The sequence below is a fragment of the Vombatus ursinus genome, unplaced genomic scaffold, assembly GCF_900497805.2.
Source record: "Vombatus ursinus unplaced genomic scaffold, bare-nosed wombat genome assembly UNPS02010284.1, whole genome shotgun sequence".
Taxonomy (NCBI): Eukaryota; Metazoa; Chordata; class Mammalia; order Diprotodontia; family Vombatidae; genus Vombatus; species Vombatus ursinus.
This window is the reverse complement of record NW_020950062.1, coordinates 13,986,719-14,004,861: the sequence shown is the minus strand read 5'-3', so window position 1 is coordinate 14,004,861 and position 18,143 is coordinate 13,986,719. Positions and strand designations below refer to the sequence as shown.

The 18,143-nt window shown below is 33.3% G+C and overlaps 1 protein-coding gene across 3 annotated transcripts in view; it reads right to left on the bottom strand.

Annotated features, from left to right (window-relative positions):
• The window catches only part of CSMD3 (CUB and Sushi multiple domains 3), a 1,542,511-nt gene that overhangs the window by 128,444 nt on the left and 1,395,924 nt on the right, over positions 1-18,143 (bottom strand). For all 3 annotated transcript variants that reach the window (XM_027854053.1, XM_027854054.1, XM_027854055.1), the window contains 5 exons: positions 16,319-16,507; positions 13,823-14,000; positions 12,143-12,288; positions 4,311-4,391; positions 3,363-3,476 (listed from right to left, as the gene is read on the bottom strand). In XM_027854053.1, coding sequence (XP_027709854.1) covers positions 3,363-3,476; positions 4,311-4,391; positions 12,143-12,288; positions 13,823-14,000; positions 16,319-16,507 — 708 coding nt within the window. The remainder of the gene's footprint in view (positions 1-3,362; positions 3,477-4,310; positions 4,392-12,142; positions 12,289-13,822; positions 14,001-16,318; positions 16,508-18,143) is intronic.

Here is an 18,143-nt window from a genome sequence, read left to right as displayed (position 1 = left end):
GGCCTCCTGGCTGTTCCATGAACAAGATAACTCCATATCTCAGCTCCTATCATTTTCATGAGCTGTCCCCCATGCCTGGAATGTTGTCTCTCCTTCTTTCTGCTTCTTGGTTTCCTTAAAGTACTAACTAAAATCCTATCTTCTCCAAGAAGCTTTCTCTAGTATTTCCTAATTCTAGTGCATTCTCTCTTTTAATCATTTTTTATTTGTCATGTACATAGCTTGTTTGTACACATATGTTTGCTTGTCTCCACAATTAGAGTGTGAGCTCTTTGATGGCAGGGACTATCTTTTGCCTCTTTTTGTAACCCCAGGACTTAGCACAGTGCCTGACACATAGCAGACGCTTAAAAAATGCTTATTGAATGACTATTTTCCAGCTAAACTTCAGACCAAGTTCCATGGCTGCCTTAACACCACAATAGTACCCCTCTGGACAGCTAGCTATAGGGCAAAAAAAAAAAAAAAAAGATAAATCAGGCTTTTCTTGGTTCAAATTAATATCCTTTAAGTGTTACTAGGGGCCTCCAGAGTATGTAATTAAAAGATATGTATCCCAGACTCAAACAAAGCAATATAAAACAGCTTAAATTTAGGGCACTTTAAGTTTGCCTTTGAAGGAAAGCAAGACCCTTTGCCTCCTCAACAAAAACTCCATGAGGAAAGTAATACAAGTATTATTTCCCCCATTTTGCAGAGGAAATTGAGGCTAAGAAATATCAAGTGACTTACTCATAAGTGAACAAGTCTGAGATCAAGGACTCAGCCAAGGCCTTGTAATTTTTAAACCAGTGGTCATTCCATTATTTTATAGTCACCTTCATTCTTAATACTTTTATTACTAGAAAGTACAATCTTAGAGAAATTCAAAAATAAATTTCTATAAAAGATGTGGAATGTATTTCTGTACTTTGATAAGGGTTATGGCTGAGTTTTTGAAAATTGACAAGTTTTAAAGAGCTACAATTACCTAATTCATAAGAATTTGGTGCTGGTAATCTATGTAATTTACTTATACTTCTCTTTTTAAATCACTATCTGTAACTTTAATTATAATCTCATTATGGACATGATTATATTGCTTACATTACCAAGCATCTAGCACATAGTGGGCACTCAAATACTTGTGAGATTTGATTGAATCTAAATGACTCCTGGAGTTATGAAAACACTGCCATAACTTCACTTAGCTAGAGGAATGAGATGAGTCTATATTTTCCTAAATGAATCACACTTTTAATGGAAAAAACTGTAGTTATCTAGAATACCCTCAGAGGACAAAGCTAAATATTTTTACATTCACAGCTTTTTTTAGTGTAAGACGTAACTTGGTGTTTTAATTTAGTTCACCAGGTAATTTGGGGATAGTAAAAGTAATTAAGACATAGTGAACTGTGTCTGCATAACATGCCACCTATTTTATAGAAAAAGCTATCTTTTGCAGACAAGCAAATGTTGATGATGAGGGATGTGAAAGTATCAGTGAATTAAGGAAAGAATTTTCTATCTTGGGATTCCTTTGTAAGTTGCTCATTGTTCATCCTAAAATCTTTGCATCTTTGGAACAGGTTTGAGAGATTTTTTTTTAAAAATTTGAGCATAAGATGTCAAATCATTTCTTGAATGACACAAAAGTGAAAATATACATTGCTCCCCCCCATATTTAAAAAGAAAACCCTAACTGTTGGTTTTTTACACACTTCAGAAAAAAATGTGAAGTTATAAACTTGAAAGTTGGTCAGACTTAAAATAAAATTGAAAATGAGACTTCAAACCCTACAAAAATGATTGAGTTGAAATAAAAGAAGTTTCCTTAGTAACACTGGTTCCAGCACATATTAAGAGGAAGGTAAATTAGTGTCCTTGACTCTTATTAAGTTTTATGAAATTAGTCAATTAACCATTTTGGATCTTGACAACTGATTGGACACGGAGATTAAGAGAAAGTGAAGAACTGAGTATGACTCCAACGTTAAACAGTCTTTGTGTGGAACTTAAAATTAACACATCAGTTTTACTTCTAAACATCATTAATTTATCATACATTTAAAATGTATTTGTATGCTATGAAATTTTTATAAATATTTTTTCTGGATAAAACACAAGCTATGAAAACAATTTGTCAAGATGATTACAAAAAGTGAGGTGGGACTTTTTTTTTTTGTAAAATTGGAACTCATTGCTACATAAAGTTCAGAAACCATTTCCTTAAGGCATTTTTAGTTAGAAAACTGAACACAGGAAACTAGGACTTTAGATACAAGAAACCTAGTGGTAGATATTAGAACATATATCTAACTGTAAACTTCTTTCTATGCAAAATACAAGGGGGAAATCATAACTTGCTGGCATGTCCCAAATTGCCTTCTATCTGCCACTATAAAATGGAGAAACATCTATCCTCTCTGAGAATTCTGATAAACAATTTTGCATGATCTCCATATTATTAGTAAATTCTCAAAATATCAAGAAAAGAGATTTTGTTTAAAATGGCAGTGATTACAAGTAAGTGACAATAAAAGCAAGGATCTCATGTCATCCAATATTACCACTGGAGTATTCTCAAAGCAAGTGATAGTCCCATGAAGGCCTACTGAGGTTATCACTGAAGCTAGGGTACAGTTAATATAGTCAACAGTTGAAATTTTTTTAATGTTTCCCCTCTCTTTTCTTCTTCAAAACAATAAGCAAACAAACAAAAAAAAAGTTATGCCAGATTTAATTTTAAGGGAAGCTGGGGGCAGAGACAGGATGGAAGAGAAAAGGCAGCAACCTGCCTGAGCTTTCCCCAAAACTCCTCCAAACACCTTTAAAGAATTCCATAAAACAATTGCAGGAGTGGCAGAACCCACAAAAGGATGGGGTGATGTAATTTTCCAGCCAAAGACAATTTAGAAAGTCAGAAGGAAAGGTCTTTCTCACATGGGTGAGAGTGGAGCATAGTCCAGCACACGCTGTACCAGCACAGATCAGGCCCCAGCAAACCAATTGTCTGCTTGCCTTCCCAATGAGGGGGGTTGGGGAGAGAGGAAGGGAGAGAATTTAGAACTCTCAAGTTTTAAAAGCAATGGTAAAAATTATTTTTACATATAACTTGGAAAAATAAAATACTAAATTTTTTTTAAAAAGGAAAGCTGGGAAATTCATTCATTTCAGGAAACAGGAGAAATTGAATGCTGGACATCTTGATCAAATAAGAATATGAGACATAGTGGATAAGATATAATGGAATGAACAAAATTATACCACCTCTACATTTCTCAAAATTCCTGCCTTGTAAACCATTAATATATGTAGTTATATTAGTCCTTATATAATAAACAAAATAGCATGCAAATCAAACTGCATATTCATGATAATACCTTGACAAACAGGAGGTGCCCCATCCATTTGAAGCCGTTCTCCCAATCTGCACGTGAGAATTTCATTGCCAACTAAAGTAAATCCTGGTAGACACTGGTACCTTATGATGTCACCTATCAGGTCAAAAAACTTCAGTTAAACAAGATGAGAAAAATGAATCTTTTACCTTGAACATTCTAGGTTGACATTCTTCACAAACCACAATATATATTATAGTAAAATGAGTAATATTGATGGAGGTTGAAATTAAAGTCTTGTAAATAAATAAATTAGAACATGTACAAAAATATACGACTATTTACTTTTGTTTGTAATAATTAACAACAGTTTGTGTTATTTTTTACCAAATCAGAAAAATACAATCCATAACTAATATGAAAGAACATGTTAAAATTATATATACTTTTTCCACATTTTTGAAGATAGAAAAAATCTACAGATTACATTTTATCTTGGTTTTTATGGAAATTTTTAATAACAATTTGAGGATAACCACTCAATGCAAACAATTCTCTTGGGAATGAAAGGAAAGAATTCATCTTGCACACTCCCTGAATTCCAAAAGTTCTTCATCATCAGAATTATGCTTGGATGTATAGGAGAATAATATAACCATGGAAATACCTCTCTAATGTCACAGGAAAATAACCTTAAAGGAACACAGATAAGCTCTTGAGAGAAGCCAGCAATAAGCACAGTAATTTGTCAACAAAATAGTCCCAGCTACACATCTGTTTCAGCTGCTACTATCCTTTTCTAGACTGCTTTACCCTTCTTCCACTTAGACCAACTTTAAAATGCAAACCCAATCTTGCCAAACCCACAGGAGATGGTGAAAAATAGTAATACTTTTATTTACTTTTTCTAAGTGTTTACATTTATAACTGAATAAATGGTGAGATTATCTCGAAGTGTTTTCTTTTCAAAAATCATTTAATAAACTTCACCTATTTCAAATTCATCATCTTCTGTCAAAATTTCTGCATTTGGTATAGGTGGTGGAGGCTGGCATACTCGAAGCTGGTAGGCTAAAAAAAAAAAGAAAATGTTTTCATTCGTATTTTCTATACATGTGAATAATCGGTAGATAGAAAGCTTACATTGATAGAGGGGATTTCCCCATCTGGAAATTCCCTTTAGCAATGAAATCACAAGTCCTATCCCTAGCTGTATAAATATATATGCAAACACACAAATAAATAGTAAGTATGTACTCTGATATTACTGCTTAATCCATAACATAACCCTTAGTATTTTATTAGATATATTTATTTCACTATGCTTACTATCTTTTTTATCATACTATTTTATAATGTTCTGCAGCTCACATGCTAGCCCTTTCTTCCTAATAACTATACTACCATACTGCAAACTCACTGAGAACAGGTACTAAATTTTACAGATAGATAGACAGACAGACAGACAGATAGATAGATAGATATATAGATAGATAGATAGATAGATAGATGATAGATAGATAGGTGGATAGATATAAATTCCCCATAGTATCTAGCAAAGTGAATGGCATGAAGTATTAATACCTGTAGATTGTTTCTCAGAAGACTAAAGTTAATGAACAAAATTAGAATTCTTGATTTTACATGTTAATGCTCTCTCTCTTTATCTAGTACCCTTCTAGGTCCTGCTGCTCCCATTTTGGCCATCATACCCAACCCCTTTCACCTTCTTTGACCTCAAAACTTGGACTCTTGTCTCTGGCAGAATCTGTTGAACTCTGATGGGTAATCTTTCACTTTATCTAGCCTGAATCAGACCCCCATTACATACAGGCCAATTCTATGTCATAATCTCTCTGATACCTTTTCTAATTCCCCTTTATAGATTGTTTTCCAAATTAGAATGTAAACTCCTTGTGGGTGAGATTTTCTTGATTACTTGTTATTTATATCTCCATCACAGTACAATAGCTGGCTACAGAGCAAGTACTTAATAGATATGTTATCTATATAAACTCACTGTCTATTAGAAATCATTATATATGTTTAGCCCAACCTATACAAGTGTCTTTTCTATCCTCCACCTGATTGTTACTGAACCCACTGACCTACCTAGAATGCCATTTATAAACCAAGTACCATATTTTTGTTTTTTCAACATATGGCTGAAAGCTTACCTTCTCTAGCAAATTTTGCCAAACTAATCCTACCTAGCTTCAGTCTATACCATTACAGCAATTAAGACCATAGTATTATAAATTTAGACCTAGAAGGGAATCCTATGATCTTTGTGAAAGTAAATGTAAGGGTAAAAAATTGGACTGAAGTCCATTCATCTGTTCCTTGAGTCACCATGGCAAAATAATTCATAGAATTAAAAAAAGAGAGGGTGTTATATAAAAGACTATTCATTTTTGTTCTTTGTATAACTGGCAGCTGTCATAATGCCTGACACATAGCACATTTTTAATAAATGATTGTTGATTGATGAGCTTATCCGTACTTATCTAGATTTTTCCTCAAAACCATGGTTAGAATCTATCATTGGGCCAGTATCTGAAGTCACTGTCATCTTAATGCTATTATTGCTATGATAAAGTATTTTATAGAAGTTTTTTGGAGATTAGTATAATTTGATTTTTTTTTATTGTTAACTCTTTGAAATAAATTGTACTGATTATACAGGATGTCCAAAAAGTCTTATTGCAGGTGTAAGATATAATAGCTTAAACTTGCACTCAAACATTTGAACACTATATATTTAATATGTTTCACAGTTATCATTTAATAGAATAGCTGAAAGATAAATATAGGAAAGATTATATGTTTAAAAGTATGTATTTGTTTTATATTGATATTTATTTTTGAAGAATCATCACATTTATATGTTAACAAGTTTATAAGATAACAATATTTTTCAATAGCTAATTTATAAATAGTTCCTAATCTGCATGTTGTTGGCCCTCTTGTTCTGATTGAGCAGAAACTCCATTTTGTCAGGCAACTGCAGATACAAAAGGTTTTTTTTTATTTGAAATAGTTTCACAATTTAAATCTGTCTCTCTTTTATTGTTTTTAGTTATTGTTACCTTTATTTTCCTTTTCTCTTTACAATATGTGACATACATGGTTTTCAAACAAGGATGCTCCATTTACTTATTTAATTGCAATTGTGAAATGATCCCTCAAAAAGAGACAAAATTTTTACATGAAAAATTGCTACTTTTCTCCCTTAATCTAATGAATACACCCACAAAACCCATTTTTTGACTAACAACATGGTAATCCTCAGAAGAGGAGAGTTTTCATATTTGTAAAAACAATTTGAAAATTATTAGATCAGTAACTTTTATTTGACAATTTCATTCATCCTGAAGTGAGCTTATTGGAGAGAAGGCAAGTTCTTAAACTTTAGGGAAGTCCCAGAGAGTTGGTGAGGGCTTTGATAATAAAATCGCCATTCACTAATTCTTGATAGTGTTACTACTCAAACTGCCTAAAGTACTAAGGACACTAAGGAGAAAAATAAATACTGCTTAAATAAATGTGATTGGCACTACAGTGAACAGTAAATATAGGAAAACATTTTTTTCTGGTATAACCTAAAGGTGAGGTAAATTGAAGTTGGTAAGAGTAACAAGGATTAAAAGACATATTATGACACATCATCACTATTCAATAATGACTTAAGAATTAGCCTTATTCTTTGACCTATAGGCCCACTCAATCCTCCTGGAGTTTTACCTGAATGTTTATGGAAAGAACATGTGTTCCTCATTCAATGAGTTTGTATAAAGCTATGCTGCTCTTTTCTTCTATGGGTTATAGATAACAGCTTTCATATGTAGAGGGCAACTTTATATATTTATTAACATACTTGATTCTCATAACAACATTATGAAATAGGCAGGGCAACTTTGATTACCCCTATTTTCCAAATAATGAAAATCTGGTAGAGAAATTAAATGACTTAATCAGGAAAGTGAGCTCAAAAATGAAAAAATCAACACTAGAACATAGGTCTTACTCCAAGACTAACTCTTTCTACTCTCCATGTGCCTTTACAGAGAGACAGACATATGGCTCTGCATATAATCCATTAATTTTGAATGCAGAGGTTGCATTCTGGCTCCTGTTTTCCATAAATCATTATTGCTAATCATCTTGCTAAAAGTAAAAAAAAAAAATTGAGTGACCTTTAATTAGGCATTATGTTTTCATATTATACTAAATCTTATGGGAAGTCATTACTTTGGAGAATCATATAGAGATAAAGTTGTCTCTGTTTAACTTCTGAGGGTTCACAGATTAGGGTACAATTACTGTTTTCATTTACGGTGTGCTGACACTGTGCACAAGAGAAAGCAGATATGGTACCTGCTTTACAGAATTACATTTAAGACCACATGGAGAGCCATAAATTATATACACAGAAAAGGACATTGAGTATCCTAGGTACCTGTTCCACAATATTCATGTGTTCCTTTTAGCACTCCCCTCCCCTCCCCTTTTTGACTGTGGATAATTTTCATTTTGCAAAGCTTTTTATGCCTGTTATTTTTGGTTGTAGAAAGTTTTATGAAGGTGATATTTCATAAAAGACAGATGGATTATCTGGATATGCCTCATAAAAGGAGTCACTGAAAAGAGGGAAAATGTACTTTTTTAGTAAATTATTCTTTAATATGTAAATAATGGAAATATATATGATTTATACTACCTTAAGAAAATACTAGAAAAGTTTATCATGCCAGGTAAGTGAAAATAAAGAATTCCAAAGCTAAGAAACAACATTCTAGTAAAAAAAGATGACAAATAATAAAGCCAAATCAAATATTTTAAAGGAAATCAGATGAGTAATATTTTGACCTGGGACTATGTATAGAAATAAAAATTAGCCAACCCATAAAACCTGAAAATTTAGTCTGGTTGTTTTATTAACATAGCCATGTAATTATTTAGCTTTCTAAAGTATTTTGACAAGTGATAATGAATACAGTAGTATTAGAAAGAGAAAGGAGGGGATGGATGTGTACAAACAAGGACATGAAAGACACAGGATTCACTAGCTAAATGAGAAAGAAAGGGAAAGGAAAGAAAACCATGAAGTTCAAAGATACGTTTTTATTTGAATAGTAGTACCATTGACAGAAAGGGGGAATTTAGACAGAAGAGAATACAAAATACAAAACTGTATAGTTCTGTTCACTTACCATATTCTATTTTATATTATAGATATTTGTGTCTGTCTTATTTATCTCAAATTATAAGCTCCTTAAGGAAAGAGAGAATGTAATTCATCCGCTTATAATATCGTTTTATAAAATTTTAACTGAATTAGGTCCAAACTAATTAGATGAATCTTAATAGGTATAACAAGTGCTCAATAAATATTTGATTGGTTTGTTGATTGAATATTAAGTCCTATGCCACAGTAGAAAGATTACTGATCTGGAAGCAAAAGATTTGGGTTCAAATTTCTGACAATTACTACTTTTGGTGAACTTGGGCAAATTAATTAAACTTTATCTGTAAAATGAGGGGGTTGAAATATATGGCTTGTTAGTTCCCTTCCAGCTCTAGAACGCTGAACCTAGATGGGGGAGGCATGGCTAGACAGTAGTTTATCTGAAAATTTATAGAGGTTTTAAGGGATAATGAATTCAATATGTCAATTTCATGATGTAGAAATGAAAAATACTAACCCCATTTTTTTCTTATCCAGATTCAAGAGACAAATAGTATGAAGAACTGGGGAAGTAAAATTTCTTCTCTACAGTGCCAAATTAGGCCACATCTGGAGTACTGGTTCATTTCTGGGCATCATATTCTAGGTTGTGCACGATGACATGGTCATCTGCACATTTTCTTGCTAGGATGAACAGTCTGGATATTACAATATGGAACCATTGTAGGTGCTTGGGAACAGGGGTGATAGGAAAAAAAACTAAATTAGTTTGTCAGTGAAATCCAAAGAAGCAATGGGTTTCAGATTTCACAATTTCAAAACTAGCTATAGGCATGAGAGGAGGATTCTAGGTGTAAGGATTGTTATAATATTTATAATGAGAATACCATACTACTAAACCTAAAATGTTAAAAGAATATTTTGGCAGCAGGGAAGCTAAAATAATAATAATAATAGCTCATATTTATATAGTATTCTAAGGTTCACAAAGAGCTTTATGTTTTAAATACATCATTTTACTTGCTCCACACAATTAACCTGCAATGGAGGTGCCATTATTATCCTCTCTTTAGAGATAAAGAAAATGAGGCTCAGGGAGGTTATGTAAATTGTCCTGGGTCACAGAGCTAATACGTAATTAGTCCGAAATTTCAACATAGGTCTTTCTGATTATAAGTCTGGGATTGCAGCAACTATACAATTCTACTTTCTGTAATAGGACTTGAGCAATATAAATGATAGATTATGTGGTCATTTTAAATTGTCCCGAAAACTTCTTTGAGAAATCATGTAAGCCTGTGGGTTCTATCTTATGGCTATTTATGACACTGGGCAGCTAGGAGAAGCAGTGGATAGAGGAGTGGCCCTGGAGTCAGGAGAACCTGAGTTCAAATCCAGCCTTAGACACTTACTAATTATGTGACTCTGAGCAAAGTTATTTAATCCTGTTTGCCTCAATTTCTCATCTGTAAAATGAGCTGGAAAAGGAGACGGCAAATCATTCCAGAATTGCCAAGAAAACCCCAAAAGGGATCATGGAGAGTCAGACGTGACTGAAACAACTCAACAATAACAGCAAAAACAACAAACAACAACAACATGTCACTAAGCTTCCTTGTCCCTCTTGTAATTTTTTGTAGAAGGACACTAAATAATGAAGACATTAAATAATTCAAGTAGCTCAAGGAGTATGAGCCTGGGATCAAAAGAGACAACAAATCTATAGTAACTGGATTCTATCACTAGGACTTACCTAATGGGCCCAACTAGTCACTTAATTTATCTGTGCTTGTCATTATATGTTCCTACAATAGGGACAAGTATTTTTTTGACTGTCTCAGGTTGCACTTTTACAGTGCCAAAGAGACCTGTTAATTCAGTGCAAGTCAAACAAATCACTCACTTTTTTTTTTTGCTAGACAATGGGATTAAGTGACTTGCCCAGAGTCACACAGCTGGTAAGTGTTATGTGTCTGAGAACAGATTTGAACTCAGGTCCTCCTGACTCCAGGGCCACTCCTCTATCCACTGCACCACCCAGCTGCACCCAAATCACTCACTTTTATGCCAACAAAAGGAAAAAAAAGTTGTTTGATTGAATTATTTGCTTCTAAAGATTTGGGCCGGCATATTGCAGACACAAAACTTGTGCCTGAATTAAATCATCATTTAACTAAATCAAGAGACAATTAATTATATATCTTTTTTTGTTGATCAATAAATAGCATATTCTGCAGATATTCATATTTCTGGCAGCAACCAATTACGTCACCATTATTTTCACTGATGAGAGAATTCATTATCATGAGAAATGTCATTACTTTGCTTAAAAATGAAAATCATTAGGGCAGCCAGGTGGTGCAATGGATACAGCACCGGCCCTGAAGTCAGGACAACCTGAGTTCAAATCCGACCTCAGACCAAACACTTAACATTTATTAGCTGTGTAACCCTGGACAAGTCACTTAACCCCGATTGCCTTTTAAAAAAAAATGAAAACCATTACATTTTGCTTTAGCATAATATGTAAACCACATGAATATCATAATGCTTTTAATATATAGCTTCAAAATATTATGATGTTTTAACATAAATTTAAAATTACACTAAAAAGTTATTGCTGTTCAGAAGTAGTCTTTTCATAACAAAGAATATGAAAGAAAATATCTTGTTGGTGGAGCTAAAGTGGGACTAAGATGATGTAAAAAATAAGTAAATGTTTCTTCAGTTCTCTACCATTTGATTTCCAATAAAGATATTCATGAAATTATTCTCCTTCCAGAAAAAAAAAAGAAAAATAAAGATTTGTTTTAATGGGAAGAACTACCTTTGAACGAATTCATTCCGTGATGACAGTCTTTCAACTAAAGAAAGACTCAAGTCACTCTATATGGAAAATACCATTTTTGATACATATTCAATTATTTAATCATAAACTAGAAGAATGATTTTAAACAAAGAGACTATCAAATACAGTGGTTCTCAAAGTGTGTTCTGGAAACTCCTGTGGGTCCTCTGAGGCTCTTTAAGGAGGTCAGAGAAGTCAAAATTATTTTTATAATAATACTGACATTTTAATTTTAAATATCCCTAAACATCAATAGTCACTATCCACATAAACAAAAGCTTTTTGGGGATCCTCAAGAATTTTTAAGAGCAGAAAGTGTTCGTGAAACCAAAAAGTTCAAGATTTTCTAAAGTAGATGTATTTTTGAACACCTAGAAGGAAGAAGTATCGAGAGTTTCACAAAACTGTTTGCTAAATTTAGACAGATTCATAACAGATTTCACTTTTTACAAATTCTGCATTGAAAATCTATTGATGTTTCACAATCACATGCAATCAAATATGAACAGCTGGTCTTCCTTTATTGGTTTCCATGCATACTGTTATTCTGTGTAATTACTGACTGATTTATTTAATGTGTCTTTTTGTTTGCATGTGAATGTCCCCAAGTGCCCGGAAGATGGCCCTTTTTGCTATCACATGTAATGGGCTTTCTAAAATTTCAACGGTAAAAAATTCTCAAGTTTTAATACATTTTCAGTCATATATTTACATATGTTTCATTCATTTTATGCAAATCAAAATTACCTAACGTTAAGAAAATAGGGACTACTATATAATACCAACCATGATAACTGAGAACAAAGAAGCCACTTGTTGTGAAATCACTGTGGAATTTGATTAAAATCTGATTTGAAGTACTATAGACTGACTCCAAAGCAGTATTGCCACTGAACTGACCAATTTGAGGTGAGTTTTGATCTGGTCCATCCCTGTAAAGAAAAACAAACAAACAAACAACTTTGTGGGCATGTTTTGTGACTAAGTATTTTGAGGGGAACAAGCATTTAGTAGTTCAGGTGACCTAAGTAAAGACATTGTAAGAATTAATTAAGTACTTTACAAACCTTAAAGTGCTACATAAATGTCAGTTATTATTATTAGCCCACAGTTACTAGACCACCAGTATGGCAATGACTTCATTCTCAAGTTTTCTACTGCACAACTAAGTTCAAAAAATGTTTAAAAAACAATATAAAAAAGGCGTGTTAATAAATACTTAACAGCCAAACTCTCTGGATATTAATAAAAGTATGCACACATTTTTAATATTAATCTGCATTACTAACACTTTCTTAATCTAGATAATAAGTCAAATAATAAATCAGGCCCTGATATGTAGAGATTGCTCATTTCTGAGGTGCAAATGATCACACTAAAAATTTAACAATCAGCTCTCACAAGCTCTTAACTTGATATCAAGTTAAAGGACAATTGTTACCATAGATGAATTTAGCCTCTTTTGATTCACTCTGGTTTTTGTTTTTTTGAAGTTAATAATACTTTTGGGAGATTTCTTAGAACATTATTAATAGAATCTTAAATTTAAATTTCTGGAATTCCATCAAACATCTCACTCATTTCCTTTGAAAAAGTTTGATGTTTCCTCAATTTTCAATTACCTATAGATTTTCATTTTAATCAAAACAACAAAACAATACTAAAAAGAAAATAAAGGTGCTCCACTTAAAGATTTGACCAATGAAATTATCCAACGTGAAGTTAGCAGAATTAGAAGAACAATTTATACATAACTATTATAAATAAAAACAACTTTAAAATACTTTAGAATTCTGATTAATGCAATGATAAATCTTAAATCCAGAGGACTGAAAGTGAATTACTATTTCCTGCTAGAAAGGTGATGGACTTAATGTAGCATGAGATAAACATATCTATCTAGACATGGCCAACATGGGAATTTTATTTTTTGCTGGATTATGCATATTTATTAAGATATTTTTCTTCTTTTTTCTTTTAATTGTTCAATCGAGAAGGGAAAGAATAAATGTTTTTAAAAATAAATAAACAATAAAAAAAGAAAACTCAGGAGCAACAAGGAATTGTAACAGATTTTGCAAAAAAAATTAAGATCTTTTCTTTTGTATGCTTTTTGACAATTGTTGCCTTGGAATAGGGATCATTGTGATTTGCCAATCCTCCAGATCTACTATATTTTGATGGAAGAAAAATGGCAAATTAGTTACATATTGGTATTCTGAACTTTCCTATTTAAAAAATTATTTTATTCTATAGTACTTAGCTACTTCATGATACAGGCCAACAAAAGCCTGTTTTCCTTGTTTATCTGATTCTCAGAAAGATTTCCTGTCATTCCTAGTTACTGCTATCCAACTCAAATATAACATAGTAATTTGTCACAAGGAATTCTGAAATATTTTCTTTCCCTACCTTGTCTCACTGTGACAGAGCTGAAATAAATCAATAATAATGGCTCTTGCTTACCAGACAGTAATGAAATCATATATTGGTTCTGTTTGGAGAACTGTAAAATTGATGTAGATTCCATTTCCCGGTGGTACTCTTACAAGCCAAAAGCAGTCTTGAAAGTTCGGATATTCATCAGGATATCCAGGAGAGTAAATGGTGCCATTCATTGCAGTTATATTACCACCACAGAGGGCTAAAGCAAAACAAAACAAATCAAATCAAAATATAAATATTGACTACAATAGTGGCACATACTTTGCATTTTCTTAAGCAATATAAAATATTTATCTGGTTATAAATTTGAGACATTTGTGTTTGAATTTTGGTAGGTGAAATAAAATAATTTAAGAAAGTGAATGCACAAATATTGATCAACTTTTCCCTTTTCCATCTCAAGTACTGGAAATCTGTTCTTAAGAGCAAAACTGCACACCAAGAGGAACTGATTTTAAAATGGCTTCAGTTTAGCTTCTCAGACATGACAAATTTGTTTCTGGCATAAGGGAAGAGTGGGAAGGTTTGTCAGTGTGAAAATTCCCTCTACCAACTTAGTACATAAACCTTAAGAAGTTCTCTGAGGCACAGGAAAGTGAAGGCATTTGCCAATAGTCATATGGCCAGTAAGTGTCAGGGATCTGGTTTGACAAAGAGATAGTTTGTCAAACTAAATATGGTACTAGATTTGGAATCAGGAAGAGCTGGATTCAGATCCTGTCTCAGATACTTACTAGCTCTGTGGCCCTAGGCAAGTCACTTCATCTTTCTAGTAAGTCTCAGTTTCTTAAAATTTATTCCTAAAATCTTCAATTGTACTTGATAGCCTCTAAAGCCTTCCAGCTCTAAATCTATGATCCTATGAATCCAAGTCTTTCTGACTGAAAGACACTATCCATTTTTTTTTAATACGTGTGATGTTGTTCTGTGCTTCTAGTTTCTAGCCCTTCTAGCAATGTCTGGCATTCTTCCTGAAGTATTAAAAATACACAAATGTGAACCATCTGAGTAGATTACAAGCCTGTGGCCTCTATTTTAAATCACAAAATATATTTTCCAGAATATATTTCTTGTGTGAAACAAGTTTCCATTAGCCTACTTCTTAACCATTCCCTGCTCAGGTTGCTGCATTATTTGTCTCATCACCCTCCAGACTTTCTTTCCCTCCTTCCTCCACCCCCTCCCCTACCCACAGTGTTCCCTCTCACTCTAAAGTTGGTGTCATTTACGCACATTGGGGTGTATGTTTATTTGGTGCAATCCCTTTGCTCCTGTTCAGTATTATGGCCTTTCTTGTTGCTATCCTTAACTTGGTTGAAATGCTCCAGCTCCCTGCTGCACTTCTTTACCACCTCAGGAAATGAAAAATGACACTGGAAATATAATCAAGTGTCAAAGCTCTTTCAGAATGAAGTAGCCAGGACCATACTTGTTCTCGGCTATTTAAAACTTTCCTATTCTTTCAGGTTAATGTACACAGGTAATAAATAGATGGCGTGGGATTCTAACTCAGGTCCTTTATTTCCACATAAAGTGCTCTTTCCATTATACTGCCTCTTAGGAGCTGAGATGGGACTTTTTTTTTTTTTGAGATGGAACTTTTTAAACACAAAAACAAATCAAGTTTAATTGTGGAAGCTGCAGGGCTGGTGAACATGTATAGCATGGTCAGCTGCTGTCTTTTTGATTGACTGTGGATATTCAATAAACATTAACTAGTCAAAGTAAGTGGTGTGGCGTGGCTCTTTCTTGCCTGGCTGTGATGGAGAAGATACACAGGAGAGAATGCTATGAACTTCTAAGTAAAACGAAAAGCCTTGGGCCTTATCTTTCCTTAACATGTGGTCCAGGAGTGCCTGGCCATGATTGCTTCTGCCTGTGTTTTGTAGTTTCTTTCCTGTTTTAGATGATGGAGTACTGGAGTTGGCTATGACCTTGTGAACTATTAAAGTTCAGAATAACGGCCCACCAAAGATCTGGGAGCTAGTGCTTTTTGTAGCCATTCAGCACAGCAGCGAGGCCCTGAAGGAAAGTCTATCTCTACTCCAGTTGTTATCTAAGACAAGGATTCTCCAGGGATTATGCTATATTTGGAAGTGGATTTGGTGGGTCATCCCACATGGAAACTACTTTAAGTTCAAGTCCACTCACCCCAGTGACTGAGACGATATGGATGAAAGTATTTTCTATGGTGCGTGGGAGAAATATTTGTGACTTCTATTCTTGCTTTAACTTCATAATAAATATCCCCTTATTAAAGCTAATTGATGTTAATTGTTTAAAAGGAACTATGGTATGAATAATTGGTGGTTAAAAGAGTGAACACACTGGAATGAAGGCTGAGGCCAAAAACATTAGAAAAACCTACCCAGCTCCTCAGTAGTATCCCTTGAACTCTGAGATGTAGCTAGTTTCTGTCTGGGAAAATGAGGCCATCATATCGCCACACAAGACTCACTAAAACAAGGCTGATTCTATGAAAGTAGCATGAGGATAGCATACTTCCTAGAAACATACCTTCACACCTTGGAAGAGGATAATTCCAATTACGACTGACTCCATGAAGGCAAGTCAGAGCTGAGTTTCCAATAAGTGTGTATCCTGGGAAACACTCAAAAGAAATAGTTTGGCCTACAGTGAAATCATTTCCAATCACAAAACCATTTCGAAATGGGCGTGGATCAGGGCAGCTTTGCAACTGATAAGCTAGGAAAGAAAAAAAGAAATACCAGATAAGAAGTTCAGAGGATGGAAGCTAAATAAGACCTGCATTTGGGGAAGATATTACAAGTTTCATAGAGAGCCATATTGTTTTTAATTAGTTATATTTACTAATTTGTTTTTATGCTAAATTATGTCAATGATAGCATAATATGAATTTCTTCTCATGTCTACAATTTTGCTGTTTAAAATGCTAGTACAATTCATAAAAATGCATTAAATTTCCTCACCCCACCCATGCAATCAATCCTAAATTAGAGTTTTTAGAGAAAATATAAATGTACACATAGAGCTCCAATTTTAATCAAACACATTCTGATTCTCTTACACAGAATGTGATTGCTTATTGGTTTGAACTACATGTGCACAGTTATATTTACAGACATATGTGTGTAAAACCTATTTATACTCTCTTTTTAAACTAATTTTTCACCTCCAATGAAACAAATAAATTCCCTGTTCTGACTTTTTCAGAGAGGCTGTGTACTAATGGATATGAAAAAATTAGACTGATTCTAAATAAAGCAATCCTTTCTGAAGAAGTAAAAATAAGCATTCTCAGTTGCATGTTAGGAAAATCTAGAAATTTGGACTGGAGCATCTAGAAAATCCATGCTTATTTGTGAAATAAATTATAAACAAGCAAATCCTATTTTTACAGAGAATTTGAATTTTCTATACACAAGAGCAAAAATTCTGATTGAAATTGAACAAGACACTTTAAATAGCTTAACCAAATTCCACTCCAGTGTTATATCTAATAAAGCTCTGAGTTGTCCTATGGTAGGTTTTGTCCTGGGCTAGTCCTTCTCACTACTACCATACTAGTTTTTCATTTTTCACAAAGATATTATTATGATACAATTTACTAAAACCTGATAAATTCATTGCTTTATCAATAGGAGTTGGAGTATAAGAGTCTATCTGCATTTAAAGGACAGAGACTATGAAATTTAATTGGTATAGGAAGTTACAGCACCTTTTTCTACTAATTTTGATTGGCATTTATATATGTATGTATGTATGTATGTGGCAGCATTATCATCTTAGAGATATGCCTTAAGCACTTAACAATTAAATGACTTGCCCAGGATAACACACTCAGTATGTGTCAAAGGTGATTCTTGAACTCATCTTCCTGGCTTCAAGTATAGCTCTTTATGCCATATTGTCTGACATGCATTTGTAGCCATTTTAATGAAAATCTTTCTTTCCAATGATATTGTTAGAACAAACCAAGGTTATAGGTCATAGAGCTTGAATAGACCTGTATATGAAAGGATACCTATAATTTGAAGATTTTTGTTTTTTCCTTTCCACTTTCAGATTTGTCAGGAAGGATGCAGATAATCTGTATTGGTGGAGAGAGCTGCTTCCCTTTGGAGTTCCCTATACTAGTGAAATTTCAGGCCTAATCCTTTCTGTTTATAAATCTACACTCAGGTCCACATGTTTCCCCTACATTATGATGTACTCAATTAAAGATGCTGAAAAACAACTTGGGATTGATATGGAATATGAGGCTTTCCATAAATAATTATAGTAAAACTGTAATTAATCATAGTAAATTAAAATTTGTGATTAATATTATATAAGTTCAGGGTTTAACATGTTGTAGTAC